Source organism: Phocoena phocoena, chromosome 1 (genome assembly GCF_963924675.1).
Source record: "Phocoena phocoena chromosome 1, mPhoPho1.1, whole genome shotgun sequence".
Lineage (NCBI taxonomy): Eukaryota > Metazoa > Chordata > Mammalia > Artiodactyla > Phocoenidae > Phocoena > Phocoena phocoena.
In genome coordinates, this window is record NC_089219.1 from 135,972,525 (window position 1) to 135,993,375 (window position 20,851).

Here is a 20,851-nt window from a genome sequence, read left to right on the forward strand (position 1 = left end):
CTCATTTTTCCCAAGTACATCTGTGAACTCAACAAACTGTCTATTTTTGCTTTTTAATATAATGTGTTTTTGCTATATGACTATGAAAATTCCTGACAGCTGATGCTACCAGGTGGGGTTGGTGTATGGAGAGTTATTTAAAACACTAAACAACATAAATCTAGAAGTTTAAATCCTTCCTCTGCAAAAGGCCATCCATGGACTTGAACAAGCCATCCCACTAGTCTTTATTTAGTGTTCTGTGTGCTGTAAACTTAGGCTCGATGCTGCCCACCAGGATGTAGGGAACCAGGATGTAGGGAGGGGCAAATTATGGGGACTGAGTGCTGTCTGGACCATACCTGTGCATGCTCTGCACCCAGTTTGCTCTCCCCGTTAGATCATATCTCTTCAAGACCTTTCTGAAAGGCAGCTGTCACCTTCCCACTGGGCCTGATAGGGTCACCCCCTCAGAGGAACACTTGCATTTTCTTTCTGTGTTTTGTGTTTGGGTGCTGTCAGATGAAACCCTGTCAGGGAATAACCAGCCCCAAAACACAACTGGGAAGATAGTTTGCTGCAATGAGTGATTTGCAGGCTCTGGTGGGGTCGATCATCTCTAATGCAGGGCTGGTGACCCCTCCTGTAGCCTCTTGAAACCACGATGCTATTAAGCCCCCAAATATCAATCTCCTTCTTTCAGACTTTGGACAGCATGTTGTTTATGGGTATGTGACTGTCAGCAAGAAGGACATTCTGCCAAATATAAATTCTTGGTCATACTTCCCACAGATAGAAGAGGCAAGATCCTATTCAAGATTACCAACTTTTGGGGTGGAAGAAAATATTCTCCCAAACCAGGTGAAAGTATTTTCCCATCGCGGAGCACAGGCTCCAGACGCACAGGCTCAGCGGCCATGACTCACGGGCCCAGCCGCTCCGTGGCATGTGGGATCTCCCCGGACTGGGGCACGAACCCGTGTCCCCCACATCGGCAGGCGAACCCACAACCACTGCGCCACCAGGGAAGCCCCAGGTGAAAGTTTTGATTTTTCCTAAGTCATTGAGATAGCCAATGTTCTGTTCAGTTCTCGGCACACGGTGGGCACTTGGGAAATATTCACTGAACTGAAGGTAGCCTCATGCCTAAGATTACAGAAAGCAAAGTCAGAGGAGGAGAAAGAGCGTTACAGGATGGGGGGCGGTACTAGGAGAAGACTTAAAGACCACCAATAGCCTTGGTAAGAGGGCATTTACAGCCTTAGGCCAGGAACAAATATTCTCATAGAACTTCTGTTATTCATCATTATTTGCAAAATAATCAGAATTCCATGGGAGAGGGTCTTCCTTTCACAGAGAACCATGGTAGTTAGGGAGCAGCACAGGCAGTATTGTTTTCTGTGAAGATCCTCAGTGAACTGAGTGATTCCAAAGATGAATAAACTCTCCCACTATTGGGGGTTGGGTGGGGAGGGACGGAGGGATCACTCTTATCTTATATTTGAGTGTGAATAAAATTGATGCTTTTATAGCGCAAAAACTAAGAACTTCAGCGTACGGTAGGTTTTTAGATTTGAGAAGCACATTTTCTAGCCTCTTCTAGCTATGGTGTAATCAAAAAAACAAGACAACCCAAACTAAGCAGTTTATTTGCTTCTTGGATATGCAGAGTAAATGTCAGGAAGATGCCAATTTCCCACCAGATCATTAAAAATTGTAATACAATCCCCATGAAAAACTCTAATCTTTTTTAGACAAGGTGATTTTAAAGTTCATTTGAAAAAATAAGTAATAACGGTAGGAACTTTGTAAAAATAAATAAATGAACCACCACCAGTATTAAAGCTCCAATAATTAAAACTGTGGTGTTTATGCCTAATGACCAGCTCAATGGATCAGAAAATTCAGAAACAGGCACAAACACATATGGGAACTAAGTTTGTGACAAAGTGGCACTTCAGATCAGTGGGGGAAAAATAGATTCTCAGTAAATGATGTTTGAATAGCTACAGTAATTCAGTGAAGTAGGTCACTCAGACTTTTTGTTAAATGTGAATATTCACTTTCAAATATGTAAACGAAGTCTATAATGTAACTCAAAGTTGAAATCACCATTTGTGATAGGTTTGAAAAATCTATCATTTAATTTAATAAACAGTTATCATTGTAAGAGTAAAATACTGAATCAGTTACGTTTGTGAAAGTTGTTAATTTTATGTAAAAAATATGAACTTGAAAACACTTAGGGAAATAAATTGACAGTTGATATGAATATCAAGAAAGATACATTTAGGAGAATAACGTTACATTCTTTTTGAGATAAACACCACTTATTAAAATGTAAATAATAGTAAGGAGATGTTGGTCAAAACTTTCAGCTGTAGGTTCTGGAAATCTAAGGTACAGCATGGTGACTGCAGCTAATACTGTATTGTATACTTGAAATTTGCTAAGAGAGTAAATCTTGTGTTCTCACCACAAAAAAGGGTAACTATATAAGTTGATGAATATGTTAACGACTGTGGTGATCATTTCACAATATATGTATATCAATCATCATGTACACCTGAAAGATATATTAGTTTATTTGCCAATTATACCTCAATAAACCTGGAAAAATGTAAATAACTCAAAGCAAATAAGAGATTAGATATCATAATTTTAATCTTCCTATGATTATTTGGGGTGCTATTAGTTAACAAAATAATCTTTAAACACTGTATTTAATTTTTAAGTATGTAATAGGGAAGAACCTTCGTATTCTATTACAGGTTAATCACTAAAGGAATGTTGCCTATAAGCTTAAATTATACATAATGGCCCATCTCTGGGAACCCTGCCTCCCAGGTAATGAGCATTAAGCTAAAATGCTTCGCAGGAATCATCCCGACCAGGCCCACCTGTGAATGACTGCAGGAGGAAAGAAATTATCACATCCTCCCAGAGGCTGATGGGAACCAGGAAATGCTTGACTCTGCTCCCTCCCCTTTTAGTATAAAAGAAGCCTGAATTCTAACTCAGGCAGGATGGTCCTTTGTGACACGGGTTCGCCATCTTCTTGGCCTGCCGGCTTTCGGCATAAAGTTGCTATTCTTTGCCCCCTCAACTCGTCTCTCGACTTACTGGCCTGTCGTGCGGTGAGCAGTACAAGCTTGGACTCAGTAACAGGTATTTATTTCCATTTAGGTCATGAGTCTTTTTTTTTTAGTCTTATTAGGAATTTTTCAAATCTTGTACAGATGCATTAAAAATAAGATGTCAGGGCTTCCCTGGTGGTGCAGTGGTTGAGAGTCCGCCTGCCGATGCAGGGGACATGGGTTCGTGGCCCGGTCCGGGATGATCCCACATGCCGCAGAGCGGCTGGGCCCGTGACTCATGGCCGCTGAGCCTGCGCGTCCGGAGCCTGTGCTCTGCAACGGGAGAGGCCACAACAGTGAGAGGCCCACGTACCGCAAAAACAATAACAGAAAAAAAAAGAAAAGATGTCAACTTTGCCACCTCAAACTATCATGGGGAGGAAATAATTCCAAAATTATGTATAAGAACACCTGTGAATCAGATATAATAAAGAACAGTGTATGAAGAAAAGAAGTACAATATAAATGCTAACAACTCTTATTAAATAATATTCATTATTATTTAATAAAACAAAGGGACATTTAGTCATATGAAAAGAACACTAATGGTTTTGACAGCATGCTGAACTGATGCTGAATTCATCTGTGCTTCTGCTTTTCTTGCTTTCTGAGAATTCCTGATCACTCAGAGAGCAATATGGTGAAAATCTGATTGAAGAAATATACACCTTATCTGTGCTGTTTCTTTTGTAATTGGAATAGCTAACCACTTGGTAATCATGCCCCACACTTTCACCACTAAATAATAACCATTGAACTGATGGCTCTTGTAAAAGGTACTTTCCTTCTTTGTTTAAATTTGCTAATTCAGGCATTAAGTTTAAAGACAACTCTATAGGAAGAAAGACTATTACCTCGAGTTCACTTGTAGTGATTATTTGGGGTGATATTTTTTAATTAAAACAAGGGGGAGAATCATTTTTCTTCCTATACCTACCAAGAGTATAACGTAAAAAATGGCACCAGCTCTTGTGTTGTGGCTCCTGTTTATTCTGACTGCTGCTGTATACTTAAATTTTCAAATCAAATGCAGTCGCTGAAGTTTTTTTGTTACTTTTTCATTAGTTTCCTGTAAGCATACTGACATTCTTCTAAAAGCCATTCATCTAGATTTTACCTGGAGAATATTCTACATACAGCTTACTTTCTCAGTGAAACTCATAAACAAGTGGATGAAAAACTGATAAAATGTTGTGCAATATCACTGACAATAGACCAACATGGTGATTTAGTATAGCCCCACATCATGTGATGAAATTACTGGCTATAATCAGAAAGACAGTGGGGCATATTCAAATTATCTTTCTCTAGCCAAACTACATGGCATATAAGAAATTATGAAACTAACTTGTAGCATACTTACAGGAGGCATTCAAACAAGATGTTTTTTTAAAAAGCTGCTTGAAACAAAAGAATTACTGAATTTTTGTGGATAACAATACTAATTTTGCAGGGCTTGCCTAGCAGCCATCTTGCTTATATAACCAAACTGGTGTGTCTCACATGGGGCACACCAGAGCCTCTGCCTGAGTGGATGCAGGCCCAGGAGGCCTATGGCTTTAGCCCCACTCGGCACTTTGTTTGTACCGTTTCTGATCCTTAAAGGTGCATCTCTTGGCTTTGTGTTATTTTTGTTTTTTAACTTTATTGAAGTATAGTTGATTTACAATGTTGTGTTAATTTCTGCTATACAGCAAATTGATTCAGTTATACATATATACATTCTTCTTCATATTCTTTTCCATTATGGTCTATCACAGGATATTAAATATAGTTCCCTGTGCTATACAATAGGACCTTGTTGTTTATCCATCCTATATATAATAGTTTGCATCTGCTAATCCCAAACTCCCAATCTTTCCCTCCCTTACCCCCTTGGCCACCACAAGTCTGTTCTCTATGCCTGTAAGTCTGTTTCTGTTTTGTAGATAGGTTCATTTGTGTCATATTTTAGATTCCACATGTAAGTGATATCATATGGTATTTGTCTTTCTGACTTTCTTCACTTAGTATGATAATCTCTAGGTCCATCCATGTTACTGCAGATGGCATTATTTCATTCTTTTTTATGGTTAATACTTCATTGTATATACATACCACATCTTCTTTACCCATTCATCTGTCAATGGACATTTAGGTTGTTTCCATGCCTTAGCTATTGTGAATAGTGCTGCTATGATCATAGGGGTGCATGTATCTTTTCAAATTAGAATTTTGTCTGGGTATATGCCCAGGAGTGGGATTGTAAGATCATATGGTAATTCTATTTTTAGTTTTCTGAGGATGCTCCGTACTGTTTTCCATAGTGGCTGCACCAACTTAGATTCCCACCAACAGTATAGGAGGTTCCCTTTTTCCACACCCTCTCCAGCATTTGTTGTCGACTTTTTTTTTTTTTTTTTTTTGTGGTACGCGGGCGTCTCACCGTTGTGGCCCCTCCCGCTGCGGAGCACAGGCTCCGGACGCGCAGGCCCAGCGGCCATGGCTCACGGGCCCAGCCACTCCGCGGCATGTGGGATCCTCCCGGACCGGGGCACGAACCCGTGTCCCCTGCATTGGCAGGCGGACTCTCAACCACTGCGCCACCAGGGAAGCCCTGTTGCGACTTTTAATGACGGCCATTCTGACTGGTGTGAGGTGGTACCTCATTGTAGTTTTGATTTGCATTTCTCTAATGATTAGTGATGATGATGGCTCTGTGTTTTTCAATTTCCCTTGAATTTATTCTATTATTGTTACATGTTTGGAGTTACAAAAAGATGTTAAAATGGCATCTTAGGTAATATAATAATAAAAGGCATTACAGAGTTGACGGTTCATCTTAAGTACTGGTTTGTATATTAGAAAATTAGGGATCCTAAAAAGTGTCAGGCTACAGGTCAAAAAAGACGATTTGTGTCTCATTTGTACTGTTTGTGTGTATGAGGGCCTCCGGAGGGCCTAAATTCATGTATCATGTGGGTGGATTCTTCAGTAAAGTGTGCCCTGCCCATATATGAAACAGGATCTCCTTAAGTAGCTAAGGACTTCACTCAGTAGCTAAGATCATTCCCTAGTTTAGCTTGATGAAGCTACTTTGTTAAAGAAAAAAATATCCAATGACGCATGTTAAAAATGGTAAGGCAGACTTGATTCAGGACCCTCATTATAGGTATAGGGACCACTGCAGTGGGATGTCACAGTGGGGAGAGAGACTGGGTTCAACTCCAAATATAGCTTGGGCAAGGAGGAATTTATAACCAAGGAGCAGGGATGGAAAACAACTAAGAGGAAACACCAAGGAAACGGGGGTTCTGGCTAAACTGACCTATCAGGCCAGAGTGATCAGACATCACCTAGGGGATGGAAGATGGAAGGTGAGGAGCCAGGTAGGATATTGAGGGTGTGGGGTTCTAGTTAAATTGACTTAGCAGGATTCTTGCTAAAACTGTGTTTTCCAAAGAAGTACACAGATAGGCCTAGAAAAATATTCAGGAGCCTGACTAAAGTTTGGTCAAGCAAAGAATCATTGTCAGCTTCTGCATGAAACGTCCCATGACCCAGACTGCAACTTCAGACTTGACATCATTTTTATCGTATACTATTTAAAATTACAATTCCTACAGTAACTAAATAACTCATAGCACCTCTCTTCCTTATTAAGCAGTTTTCACAGTATTGAGGCTTAAGTCTGTTCCTACGTACTTGGAGAAGTATCTTAATATCCTCTAGTGGTGAGTTTATGAATTAAAAAATCACGTTGCTGAAAACCCTGTGTTCTTTGCCTTCAGGCTCATCTTGTCCTTTGACTTTAGCCCATTCCACTGAAAGCTCTTATTTAAGACATGCTGACTCCCAAGAGTTCCTATTTTTCTAAACTGCAGGAATAAATCAGATTTTCAAAACTGAATTCAGATTTGGTGGAAAATTGTTCAATAAAATGTCGATAGGTCTGTTGTTTTTAGTGGGGTACAAACAGTGGGGACAGAAAGCTGGGAGAAGGGTGGGTGAGGGGCTGAGATGGGTATTCAGGTGCTTCTGTGCTCTAACTCTGGTTTGACAACATTTTACAGCAGAAATTCTTAACACACTGTCCTCTCCCACCCCCGACACACAACTGAAAGATGTCCACTCTTAAGATTAACACATTCCCAATCAGGACACCTAGGTTAGGAGCAATTCCCAGAGCTCTACTTACAAGCCCTCCCTCTCTCCTACTGAAGAAAACCTCATTAAGTAGAAATAGCACACGAAGAATGCTAAATGAGGCCTGCAACTGATGGCCTGGTACCTCCTGACATTCACAGGATTCTTTAGCTCTTGAACTTATTACCAAAGGAGGGCAGTTTCCTTTCCCATCATTAATGACCATATGCCCATTTCTATAAACTTGCTATTTGGGGAACTATAATCAAGAATGAGTCAACGGAGAAAAATTAAGGAGATTTATTTTTCGTAAAACCGCACAACTAACTTGAATAAGGCACATTCTTCAACATCTATAAGAAACAAATGCAAACACAATCATGGTTACATAAGGAAGAAGGGGGATGCCAAGAATTTTGACATTAATACTGGCAAAGTCCGTTTCTTTTTGTTAGGTAAAAAAAAAAAAAAAAAAGCAAATTGCAGTTGTTTGAAAGTTAATGTGCCGTTTCTTTTAGGACAGGGATGGCAAACATTTAAATCTCCTGTAATCCGCTCAACCAGAAGCAGCTGCCTGGAGCTTTGGGCTGAGAAGGCTGAGGCTAGTGTGGGCACAGGGAGAAGGAAGGCTGGAACTGCCGCGGGCCTTCACACCTTCTTGCCAGCTCTACCCTACCTACTGAGCCCACTGCTTCCCAAGTCCAAAAACATTCTTTTGGGTTCAGGTAACTGCTCTTAGCCAAGAGCAAAGTTAGTTTATGAAGCCTCAATGAGGAAAAGTGGGAGATCATTTCCCAGTATAGGAACCAAGCTATGGATTTTTAAAGACATCAAAACAAGCTGAAGTAAACACAGCATATAATCCTGGAAGGAAAGGCATTGCAAACTGAATTATTTATATCTTTACCAATTATTTACAGATTAGGGGATACTGGTTGTGTTCTCAGGCCCTTTGGATAAGGCTAGTGCTCTTAACTAGTTTGTATATTTTTAAAAACAGATCGAGAAGCACTGCCATATACAGAACTGATAGGGCCGTGTATTAGTTGGAAGTGAGTTTCAGTAGCCCAGTCTCAGTCTGAATGAGGCAAATTTAGGCCCACATCATCAGCTACTTTACAACCTAATACCTAAAACTTAACATAATAGGAATAAGGCATATTTTAAAGTCATCTGGAAAAACTGTTTTACACAGATATCTTTAGTTCTCTCTAGAATTGGTAACACCTTCTTTGCAAATATATTATTCATAGCAAGTATTTCCCACGTGACTCATAAGCCTCAGTATTTCATAATCTCATAGATACCCTTAGAAATATTTTAAAATAATCACTTCATCGTATTTCTATGGATTATGATAGTGATTCATAATCATTAATATTCACAATACATATATAAAGACAAACGTCAACATTCCCATTGAACAAGTGACAGTGTTAAAGGTACTTTAATTTTTGAAAAAAACAAAAACAAGAGAAAACAGAACCACTAACTTTTCAACAAATTTCAAAGTGAAATATGCTCAGATTGGTGGACAAAATATTAAAATAAAGATTAATATTTAACCATACATTCAACATGAAAAGCAGACTAAAAACTGCTTTTATAAAATGACATATTGAGGGCTTTACAAAGATGTCTTGGTTTATTTTTATAATTGCTATATTTTATTTTCAGATGATAAAAGAAAAAAGGTATCATGTTCCTATTTGAAAGTACTCCTCTACAAATAAACTGTGTATGGATATAAGCTTTATTCTCAGTCAGTGGTAATCAGCTATAATGAGTATGTCTTCTGCTTTAACATTAGGTTTTTTTTTTTTGTGGTACGCGGGCCTCTCACTGTTGTGCCTCTTCCCGGACCGGGGCATGAACCCGTGTCCCCTGCATCGGCAGGCAGACTCTCAACCACTGCGCCACCAGGGAAGCCCAACATTAGGTTTTGAAGTACTAGACACCTGACTATTCTGCATAGAAACTGGTCAGATGTATGCAAATATAGTCCTGGAGAAGATCATCTTGCTGAATTAGTATCACTTTTACATGCTGAATTTGTTACATTTTATCATCAGTGCTCCTTACGTTTCCTGTATAAAACAAACAAAAACCGTGAAAGGGTCAAAACCACCTCAGCTGCGAACACTGTTCAACCGTGTCATTACCTGGAGGATGGTGGGTCACAGGCCTGCTGAACCTTACCACATAAGCTTGGCAGCTTTCAAATGAAATATATTTAAATTACTTTATTGATTTAAAAATTAGAAGTAGAAACAACAGCATTGCTTGGGAGCTAACTGGGAAACCTAAAATTTACCCCACAGGGGAAAAAACTCAAGAGACAGTTTATAATTCTACCAGTTGGTTCTAGAACTCTGGTATCACTCAAGAAGTGATTTATATTAATATATAACAATTAGAGTTGTTCTATGATAATAATTAAATGGTGATGTTTGGGTATCATATAAAATGCCCACAAGTCATTGTTCTAAGTCAAACAAGCAAACTATCTATTATAGTAATGAAAGATGAACTACTAGACACCCAAAAGAAAATTTAGAAACTTGAAAAATGTAAAAAAATAGGTACAATTGAATAGAAATTAACCTAAGGGTACATTAGATAATAGATTTTATTTGTACATTTAAAAAATACAAAGTTTTATGCTCTAAGAATAATCATTTTATTCATGAGGGCACAGAGCTAATATACTGCTTCTTTTAAAAATGATTTTTGAAATAGTGGACAGAAAACTGACAACAGTTTCAGTTGATTGCACTTATACATGGAAGGAGACACGTTTTTTTAACAAAGGCTGAACAGTAAAAAAAAAAAAAATTGTGACATTTGGAAATATTTTCTAAATTATACTGAAATGATGAAAAACCATATTCAACTGAATGACGAAACCATCTTTGTCTCAGCTGTGATCTGAGTCACTGACAGATTAGATATGCACACTTCATATTGGTTCTTTATAAATCTGAGGTAGCACAGGTCAGCAGGCACCAGTTCTACAAGGCACCAATGGTTTTGTGTGATGTAATGCTAGCATCTGAGATCCAGAAATATCAAAAAATATTGAATATGGCATATAGATTTTTCTTCAGTTTCCACTGATTTTAAATTGGATTGATATTATATTCACTATGCTTTAACTTTTTGTTCAGGAAGGTCTCTCCTCAAATCTAGCGGAAGAGTCTTTCACAAAGTCCCAAATGAAAACAGTTCCTTTAGGTATGGCCTTACGCTCAATTGAGCACAATGTCAGGTCTTGGTTAGAACAGATCTGTTTTTCCTGTGACAAACACTTTCAAATAGATTCTTCCCCCCATGTCTTTATGCTCTCTGTTTAGGCATCAACAAAGACCCCTATATCTTCTTACTGTTTCCAAAAATCCTTCCATAATTTAGTCACATGACTTCAGAGGCCAAAACCTAACTGAAATATTCCAGGTTCATGGTGGTAGTTCCTAGGTATGCCATGTAATGGGACAAATCCTTCATTAGGTCAGGATCATTTTACTAAAGTTCTGCCTTTGGGGTTGAGATGCAAATCAACAATCACTGTCTCCATAAGCATCTTTCTCAAGCTTTCTTACAATCACAGAACATGGTCTAACAATTAATACTAGCTGTTAAAACCTCTTAGAATCTATCTACCATTTCCACTTCCTCTCACTAAGTATAGCATCTCTTGCATTTTTCTAATTGTTAACCTAATCATACTTCTAACTAGCTGGTCAAGAAATGAACTGCATTAGATAAATGTTCCATCACTGTATAATAAGTAAACAGTATGGTAAAGTTATGCTAATGTACCTATATAAAAATCTATGATTCAACTGGTTATTAAAATCTGTTCTTCTTAAAGCACTCAAACTCTCATTGTAGACAATTATAAAATTCCATTCAGGGGAGACAGAAATGATAACAGAGATTAACCAAAAGCATAGAAACATGCTAGTAAATACTAGTTTATACATTCTGCTATTCATCTGTAAGTCTTCATTCTTCATAAATAGCATGTCTCTTGATAAACCTGTATTTTATTTTCAACCTACTCATGAGTTTTAATATTTTCATTTTTTTTCCTATCTTCCAAGATGCTTTTTCACTTAATCAGTGATTTTCAAACTTCATTATTAGTGGAACTCTTTATTCCAATTAAATCCAATTAAATCTTATGGAGGAGCCCAATATATAAAATGGGAAAAAGAAGAACTTCTTTGATACAAAGGGGAGGGGTGCCAGTAGACAGCCTGAAAATCACTGCTCTAAATCATTCAAGAAAATTGAAGCGAAGACACAGCCAATTGGAATTTCTTCATTTGCAGTGATTATAAACAATTCCCCCATTGTTTTCAATTTTTAAGAACATTTCTTGAGCACAGCTGCTTTTCCCTCAGAGCTCATTAACGGAACAAAAACACAGTGCCTTACATATAGTATTCAGGTAAATAAGTATTTGAATTCTTATTTCCTTTTTCATACTATTCAAAAGTGCAAAAAAGCATAAGATGTAATCCCACAACTAGGTTATTAAAATGAATTTTAAAAATATTTAACATGTGATAGAAATTTTAAAAAAAATTTTCAGTTTTATAATTGTAATTGCTTTAATCTGAGTCCAAATACTATCCAAAAGGCTCCTTAGAGCCTCAAGAAAACAAAAATCACTCTGTAGTTACTGAGAAGATTATCTTCCCATGTAATGATTCTGTTGCTCTACTTTTGGATTGAAGAACATTCCTCAGTTATATATATCTGATTTGCTTGAAAGGCAGGCAAGGAAAAAAAGTCAGGTCAACTTTTAGCTTTGTCAAGCTTAGATTAGAAAGATTTTACAAAAAGTAAAAAATGAAAATTTCTTTTCTCAAATAAGCTCATTTGTGCTTTCCAGGCTATTTCCTCACATTCGTCAACCTCCTTCCATATAAATGGAAGGCTTTTAAACTGACTTTTTAATAAACCCATGCTGAACATAACCAACTCTGTGCTTAGCTTATAGAAAGCAGCCCTGTTCTTCTATGCTCCTCACTGGCTGGACAGGCAGCACCAGGTGGGAAATACGGCTCCACAGTCCACTCAGTTTGTCTGAATCCATGTGGCTGAAGGAGCTGGGAGTGTTAGAGTTGGTAAATCTCGCCCAAAGTAAATCTCGCACTTTCTCTTCAGTTTCCCTTGGGCTGACACTTGCTTCTAATGTTTCCTCCTCCAGTAGGATGGTCAGGACCAGGGCCACATCTTTAAAGGCAGCGTTCTCATGGTCACAATACTTGTAGAAGATCAAGGTGGAGCCTGCAGGAAGGGATTCAAAGCGGTGGACCACAGCAGCCTTCCCGCCCTTCTCAAATCCAGAGCTCAGCTCGTTGTCAACTGACTCCTTGACCTTATCACTGTCCTGAAAGGTTTTTCCAGCTCCATCAATCTGAATGGCAGAGACTTTCTGGGCAGACGTGTAGGCATTCGCAACGTGGTGGCTGAGGCACTTCAGGGTCTCTCTTCCCTCTCGAGCTGCTGTAAATATGATGGTGGCTGGCTCAGTGGGGTGTGAAGCATTGAGGTGCTTCTGGAGAAACTTACGTCCTCTCTGCCACAGAAAGGAACTCTGGCCTGGATATTTATCCTTCAAATGGCTGAAATGAACCAAGAAGGCCTCCAAAGCTGGATTTTTGGGCACTTGCTGGGCCGGAGAGGAATAATAGCTATTAACAGAATGTAGCAAAACAATCAGAAACAGGAGGCCAAGACAGATGGGGCCTATCAGAGAAAGAGAAAATAAAAGACAAAATTAGAGAGAATGTGAGTCAGAAGTAAAGCCTGTGGTAAACTGAAAAAAGGCAGATATGCTGTCAGATTTTACTGGCCTGTGGTAAGTTTCTTTTGCCTAAGTCCTTTAAACTTTCAGCTGTTGAAATCTACTGGAAATACTTTTTCTTTAATTTCTTAAGAAGAAATTTGAAGATAATGACATCTTTGTTAAAAGGTAAAATCTAAGTTTATATATTTTTTGATATAGCTACTGATGTGATTTATAAATGAACTATCAGTATATTCTTCTACTGTCTCAAAAGTATCTACTACCTACCTGTAGATAGGCCATTTTTTCCTAAACAGTCAAAATGTAAAAATGCCATTTGAGAAGTTAATACTTTCTTTTTCATTGAAAAGACAGCTTTAACAGGGAACTATATTCATATATCTTATAATAGCCTATAATGGAAAATAATCTGAAAAAAATATACATATATAACTGAATCACTTTGCTGTCTACCTGAAACTAACACAATACTGTAAATCAACTTTACTTCAATTAAAAAAAAAAACAGTTTTAGTTTCTTGTTTATGAAAAGCCCTTCCTCAGGTGGGAATTCCCATTTTGTTAAGGATGGCAAAATATTGGCTGCCACCGCTAAGGGAAAAGTCCCCAGAACTCTATTGCTCTATTCTAATATTACTATCAAACATTAAAAAAAATATTAAAACAATGTTAAAACTATTTAAATCTGCTAGTTTTCTAGGTACTTCTCTGAGGATTTCTGAATGTGAATCACTACAGTAAGACCAGTTTTGTTCTTACCATAGCTCTGAAAACGCTTTTTATTAATCTTGCTTATGGTATCCTGTGCATTCTCCTTGTTTCCTTCCAATTTTTGTGTTTCTTGTTGATGTCTCTCAACCTCTGGGGGGGAAAAAAAAAGGAACATTATTTTTAGACAGTACACTAATGAGAGTGTGTATACCTTTATACCTCTTACCGAAGCAAAGAATTACCTGATAGGATTTCCATACTTTATAAAATTTTGTTTTATACAAAGCTAACTTCCTGTCTTTTCCTTAAGGCTCACCATTACCTTTATTCTACTTAGAATAAAATGAAATGCTGTGAAATTCACTTAAGGATACTGTTGCTACAGCCACAATTCTTCACTGGCTCTTACATCAAGGACAAAGAAACAAGCATCCTGATATTGCAGCCAAATGTATCTAACATGTGATTTAAGAAGGGATTTAAGAAATAATGTACACAAGACTCAACATCACAGGGCAATGATGCTCTAATTCCAGTGTTCACATCTCAAAAGGCTCCTGAAGACCCCCCTAATATACAAATAACAAAGACATTAAGTTTAGAGACAGGAGAGATTACTGTACAGTAATAGCTTACCTTTGCAAAATAGCTTACAAAAGCAAGCTTGAAACTTAGTGAATGAGGTATACAAAGCAAGGAATACAAGGTTAAGAAAATTTATGAACTATATAAAAATGTAGGTGTGGGGTGAGACACCAATCATAAAACGTGTGGGTGAAAAGGAGGGCAGTATTTTGTAGACTCTGAGCTAGGTCACTCTAGAGTGTAGATGTGTGCTTGACCCCAGCCAGGTACCTCATATAACAATGAAAGCTGACTATTGCCCATAACCCTTACTGGAGAAATAACTCAAATAGCATACACTATTAACATAAAGAAATAGAGTCACCTTCACCTATAAACGATAGTTCATTTAGTCATATCACACCAAAACACGGGTTTTTAAAATATCATGTCACAGAATTTAAGGACTGAAAGGATCTTTAATGATCACCTACTGTAGTCCCCTACTTTACCTATTGTGACAAAAGGTCCAAGGATGTTAAGGGCTTTGCCCAAGGTCACATAAAGAGATATGGCCAAGCTGAGATTAGAATGAGGTTCCTCATTTCCTAGATTAGCTCATTCCATTATATTATGTTGCTTCCCACACATAAACTGCATTTTTAAAACAGTATTTTCTTCCTCTACTCAGTGAACCTGCATACCGGTGAAATTCTGATGGCAGATAATGGTCCATACAAATCATATCCATTCATTCATTTAACAGATATTCATAAAGTCACTTCTCTGTGCCAAGTGCCACAGAAACACAGTAAATGAGAGAGACATAGCCCTTGCCTTCCCTGAAGTTACAGACTATTCTAATATTAACTAATGAAACATATATTTGAGATCAGACATTGACTTATGGTGAAACATGGAATTCTAGCCCTTAGTCAAGTCCCTGATGAACAGAATGTCTTATATTTCTTTGCTCTGGCAAATAGGCATTTCAGACTGAGCTTTCAGAGTACTTATAAAATACAAATCCACACAGTACAAATCCATAAAATCACAGAAGGTAAAAAAAAGCTGGAAGAGACCAGCTGGATAGCATCTTGTCCTACTTCTTCAGTCTGCAAATAGGAAACTGAAGTACCAGGAAGTTGACAGATTTGCCTAAGTTCACCCAAGTTAGGAAGTGGTAGGGCCACAACTAGAATCCACATCTCTTGGGTTCCAGTGTAAAGACTTTGCACATTCCAACTATTATCTTTGTAAGGAATGATACGATGCTGTTCTCCTTAATATACAAGTGGGGAAAATCAGGTATAGAAAAATTAATTTGCTTAAAGTCCTATAAAACTGAAAGATGACCGAGTTAAGGGTCCTATACCACTGCTGTTGGTTTTTAAATATACCTATCTCTTGATTTATTTAGCATTTAGTTTTCCCCAAAGTAAAAGATTTTAAAAAGTGAAAGTGAAGATATGCTCATTAGAAATAAAGAAAAAGCCAGAGGTAAATTTTTTAAAAGTCATGCCTTAAAAAAAAACATACTGGATTAATACAGACAGCAAATAAATAAAAACTGTTAAAAAACGCAGCTTATGTGTGGGAAGCAACTTAATGTAGTGGAATGAGCTAGTTTAGGAGACGAGAAACCTCATTCTAATCTCAAGTCAGTTATATCTCTTTATGTGACTTTGGGCAAGGTGCAAAGGCCTTAATCCTATGAAGGAAAGAGAAGTTCTCTGAAAAGAACAGTACAAAACAGGACAAGCTCAGGGGTTCTCTCACCTGGTGCCAGCAGTCGCTTCCTCAGTGTGTCCTGGCTCTCCAGCCCTGCACTGGAATGCCCAGGACTCTGGGTATCCTGAGGGTCAAGGACAGGTGGCTCCTGCAAAGCTCCGGGTCTGTCGCTCACGTGCTCAGGGAGGGCTGCAGAGCTGCTCACTAAGCGTGCGTCTGTTCTTCCCACCTTGTCACTTGGAGAACAGTTGGGTTCTGGATCCAAGAGGTCTTCACCCAGACTTTCTGAAGGGAGTGGATGCCCTTGTTCTCCACCCTGGAAACTCTGGCCGTTCTCACCTTCTGTATCCTTTGGATATTTCCTATCATCTGTTTCATCTGGACTTTCTGATTGACCATCTGTATCTGTACTTCCTGGACCAACTGATTCTACCTCTTGGTGGTCTTTGTTAAGACCAGAGGCAGGGTTTGGGGTCTGAGCTTCTTCAGTGGTACTTGCTGTCACTGTAGTCTCCTGTGCCTGACAATTTATTGATGGATCATTTTCCAAATCCTTTTGAGGGTCTATTGAGATAAAAATTTATAATTTTTATTAAAAAAATTTCCCTATATTTTTGTATTTTAACAAGGTCCCTGATTAATAAAAATATTTATATAGATTTTTATGGCTTATGAGGCACTCTTCCTAAACATTATTTCTCTTGATTTTCACTAAAGGTGACTGATTAAACAAATTCACTATCATGTTAATCTAACAAATAATATGAATGTAAAACTATTTTGAATGACAAACCAATTTTTGGTAGTATTAAATACATCCTCTTCCCTAATGAAATAACAGACCTAGGCAATAATCATCAATAGCAACTAAAACCATTATGCAAAAGGATAATGAGGAATTTTATGAACGCGATGAATGAGACTGACAACTGCTGAACCCACTGATCAATCTTAACACCACAAAAAGAAGGAAAACCAGACATTACTATAACCTCCCGAATTCAATGCAATAGGAAGTACACCGTACCACTTATGAAGTATTCTTGCCAAACTGAATCTGAATCTGATCAAGCTTCTAGAGCTAACTACCAGTTTCCAAGAGACACAGGGATAGAGGGATACATTAAATTATGCCTCAGCAAATGTAATCATGCAAAACCCACAATGAGGGAAATTCTAAGGGAATTCTAGAATTCCCTTATTCTGTGTCCCTAATAAGGGACATATTCCCTTATGTCCCTAATTCTAAGGGACAAAAGACTTTGTTTATTTAATAACAGCAGGAAATAAAAATAAATGGCAAGAAAAAAAAAGGAGTAACCTATTGATTAAGAGGTACTTGAATACATCAACAATGTGTGGACCACACTGTTTAGATTCACTGTCCTGCAAACCAGTTGTTAAAGAAATATTTATGATATAATCAGAAAATTTTGAACACCAGATATTTGATGAGACTCAGGAATTACTGTTCATCTTCTATTTATGATAAAGGTATTGTGATGGTGTTTTTACAAAGAAATCCTTATCATTTAGAGATAAGTGTTCAAGTATTTATGGCTAAAATTATGTGACACCTAGAATTTGCTTCAACTCAATGATATGGGGGTAAGGAGAAGTAAGGGAGTATAAATGAAACCACATTAGCCATATGTTGACAGCAGATGAAGCTGTTTGATGGGTACACGAGATTCATTTCCTCTCTCTACTTTTATATATGTTTGAAATTTTCCATAATAAAGCTTAAAAAAAAAGAGCAACCAAAAAGATGTATCAATCAAATGCAGTATGTGGCCCAAATGTAAAGAAAAAAGAATTTAAAAACCCAACAGTGAAGAAAAAAAAATTATGAGACAATGGGGGAAATGTGAATACTGGCTGTATATATGATGACAGCATGGAATAACTATTAATTTATTTTTTAGGTGTGATAATGCTATTTTGGCTCTTTTTTTATTTTTTAAATCTATCTTTAAGAGATGTAAACTAAAGTATTGACAAATAAAATGATATAATGTCTTGGGTTTGCATTTAAATATTCCAAGGCAGGCAACAAGAGTACCATTATGTAGGTAAAAGTTGAAGTTAGATTTTGAGTACATGGGACTTCATTATACTGTTCTACTTTCATATATTTAAAAATATCCTTAATAAAATATTTAAATACCCTTCTCTTCTGAAAAACCTACTTCATATTTTGCCTATTTTATATCATATATATATATATATAGACACATACACGTAAGTAGGATGAAGAATTTAAATTTCATCTTTCCTTATAATTGAAAGATCCCCCTCTAAATATATAGCATATAGCTTACCTGATTTTTAAAAATGTAACTCTAAAGATCTGTCTACCATCTTTTTTTAAGATGCATTGTAATTTTTCCAATACTATAGGTTCCTACTATGGGAGTCTCTAAAATATAACTCTTTTTCATAATTAGGGTCTGGTATTATGGTAAAATTCAGTAAATATCAAAGAATAAGAATCATAACAAATTAAGCAATTAAGTTAATTTCTTTTTTACTTCCAAACTTCAGTTTTAGTCACCAGAGGCTTTCTCTCTAGCACAGCCCTAGTTTCCTACAGCACAAACCTAGTGTTGTACAAACTAGTCTTACCCTCTGGAGGATCCCTAAGTCCTCTGTCGGTCATGTTTGCGTTTTATCTCTTCAGACTTTGGGATACTTTTTGTTAGTGTCTGGTTTTCCTTGTGCAGATGTCTTGTTTTCTTCTTGTCCCAAGTCCCAACAGGCTCATGCTTCCCGTGGACCCAGGAAACAAGGCATATATACAGTGACTAAAATAAAATAAAAAAAATTAAATGACTTTTTTATTCATACATGGGAGAAATGCCAATTTCAGCTTTATTTACTAAATCTGTTTAGTTTGAGTAATATTTCCTCTCTGAAACTTTTCTAGTGAAGAGAAAGCGTTTTCTGGCTTTCATGAGGATTATATTCCAAATCCTAGACTACAAACTGAAGAAAAGCTTCAGATTATTAACCTTGTATAGAGGCCATAGCCTTCTAATACATTCCAATGTGTCTGGAAGGATGTAAAAAGTAAGACCAAGTGACCAGAATCTTGAAGAGAACATCTTTGAAACTGAAATGAAAAGTAATTCTAAGAGTAAAAATTTAAGTCACTGTTGAGTTAATCACTGCAGATTTCCTTTATGTCTTCAATTTCTGTCCCATATAAATTTCTCAGAGTTTGCCTATCAGAAGCTTTCACTTATCATTAACAAGTAACAATGCACACGGGCTACCTACAAACTAAGATGGCTGTCTTGGTGTTAGGAAGAGGAAATACACATTTTGTGTTTAGTCACTGCCTTCTTAGTGGTTTTCACACAGTATTCTTTTGTAAAATATGGAGACAGGTATCTCTTTATACAATGCCCTTCTATACAGTGCTCAAAGAAGACTAAATATAAATGATTATGATCTTAAGATATTATGTTTACTCTATAGTCTTCAATTAAATGTTTCTGTAAAAAATAAATAAATAAATAAATAAATAAATGATTATGAGCTGTATATAAAAGGAATAAAAATCAGAGGCAATTTATAAGCAATAAAAACTTAATCATGTCATTTTATAGTTAAATCTTATTTTCTTGTCAAAAACCATACCACTCAGTTACTTAACCTTCACTATCTATAAAAATGATTAAGGATTGCTATGATGACTAAATATAAGAATATATGTGAAAGAGCTTTGTGAAGTGCTACATTTTTTGGATAGCCTAGTTGAGAAGTTAGCCAACTAGCCTTTTTTGTGTCCTTCACACAACACTCTTTTATAAAATCTAATTTTACAAGTTAAAAAATTTGATCCCAAATGCCTAGCACAGATCTTAGTATACAGCAGAACCCCATATTTTAATTTAAAAGAATATGAATAAGTGAATGAATGCTTGAATGTACGAATAGAGTGGTGTCAACTATAAACTGAATGTGAAGGGAGGGGTTAAAAACAGGCCTCCTTTCTGCTGGTGTGAACACTTGGAAACAAGTCTTAGATTTGGAGGGTTCCTTGTCACCCTTTTATCTGCTTCAGACTCCTGGGACTGGGCTTACACATCTCCTTTTCATTACCATCATATGTTGCAATGAGGGTTACCTCCTATCCTATTTTGTGATAGAAAATAAAAAGTCCCCAATCCTTTAAAAATAAAGTCCGGTTACAAAAATTTTAGAAAGCGAAGATGCTATTCACAATAACTGTAAGGTACCTCATGATAAAAACTAAAAGGTACCTAGTAATAAATCTAACAACACATATGCAAGAATTTTAGAGTAGGGTGAAGTTTATGGTATGTAAATTATACCTCAATAAACTGTTTTAAGAAAAGAACTTTTAGGGAGAAAAGTATAAAACTTTACTGAAGGACATAAAAAGGACCTAAATAGAGAAATACATATAGACAGTAAGACTCAAAGCCATTTAATGCCACTTCTTTCCAAATTAATCTATAAATTCATTGCAATTTGAAACAAAATCTTGAGACAATTTTTTTATTGTTATATGTTTCTTATGGAATGAACAAGTTGACCCTAAAATTCACAAAGAGCAGTAAAGGATTAAGAAGAGTCAAGATAATTCTGAAGAAAGAAAAAAGAATTTTGAAAAGGGGGGATATTTTTACCAGATATATCAAGACGTTAAAAACAATAGGGCATTGGTGTAAGAAGAGACAGATTACACAGAATAGAGAGACAAGAAATATATGCATACATAAATAACGGAAATTGAGTGACAAAAGAAAAAGAA

The 20,851-nt window shown here is 36.9% G+C and overlaps 1 protein-coding gene across 1 annotated transcript; it reads right to left on the bottom strand.

Moving 5' to 3' along the window:
- Positions 1–11,546: 11,546 nt before the first annotated feature.
- LOC136133380 (torsin-1A-interacting protein 2-like) lies at positions 11,547–18,817 on the bottom strand. Its single transcript, XM_065890600.1, has 4 exons — positions 18,694–18,817; positions 16,117–16,632; positions 13,822–13,923; positions 11,547–13,001 (listed from the first exon to the last, which is right to left on the bottom strand). Exons 1-4 carry the CDS (start codon positions 18,725–18,727, stop codon positions 12,244–12,246), a joined length of 1,410 nt encoding a protein of 469 aa, XP_065746672.1. The 5' UTR covers positions 18,728–18,817; the 3' UTR covers positions 11,547–12,243.
- Positions 18,818–20,851: the final 2,034 nt, after the last annotated feature.

Coding starts and splice junctions, on each gene's coding strand:
- LOC136133380 (XM_065890600.1), bottom strand. CDS start 18,727: ATGACCGACAGAGGACTTAGGGATCCTCCAGAGG. Junction 16,633..18,693: donor ACTTAGGGATCCTCCAGAGG/GTAAGACTAGTT, acceptor TTATCTCAATAG/ACCCTCAAAAGGATTTGGAA. Junction 13,002..13,821: donor AAAGCGTTTTCAGAGCTATG/GTAAGAACAAAA, acceptor TTTCTCTGATAG/GCCCCATCTGTCTTGGCCTC.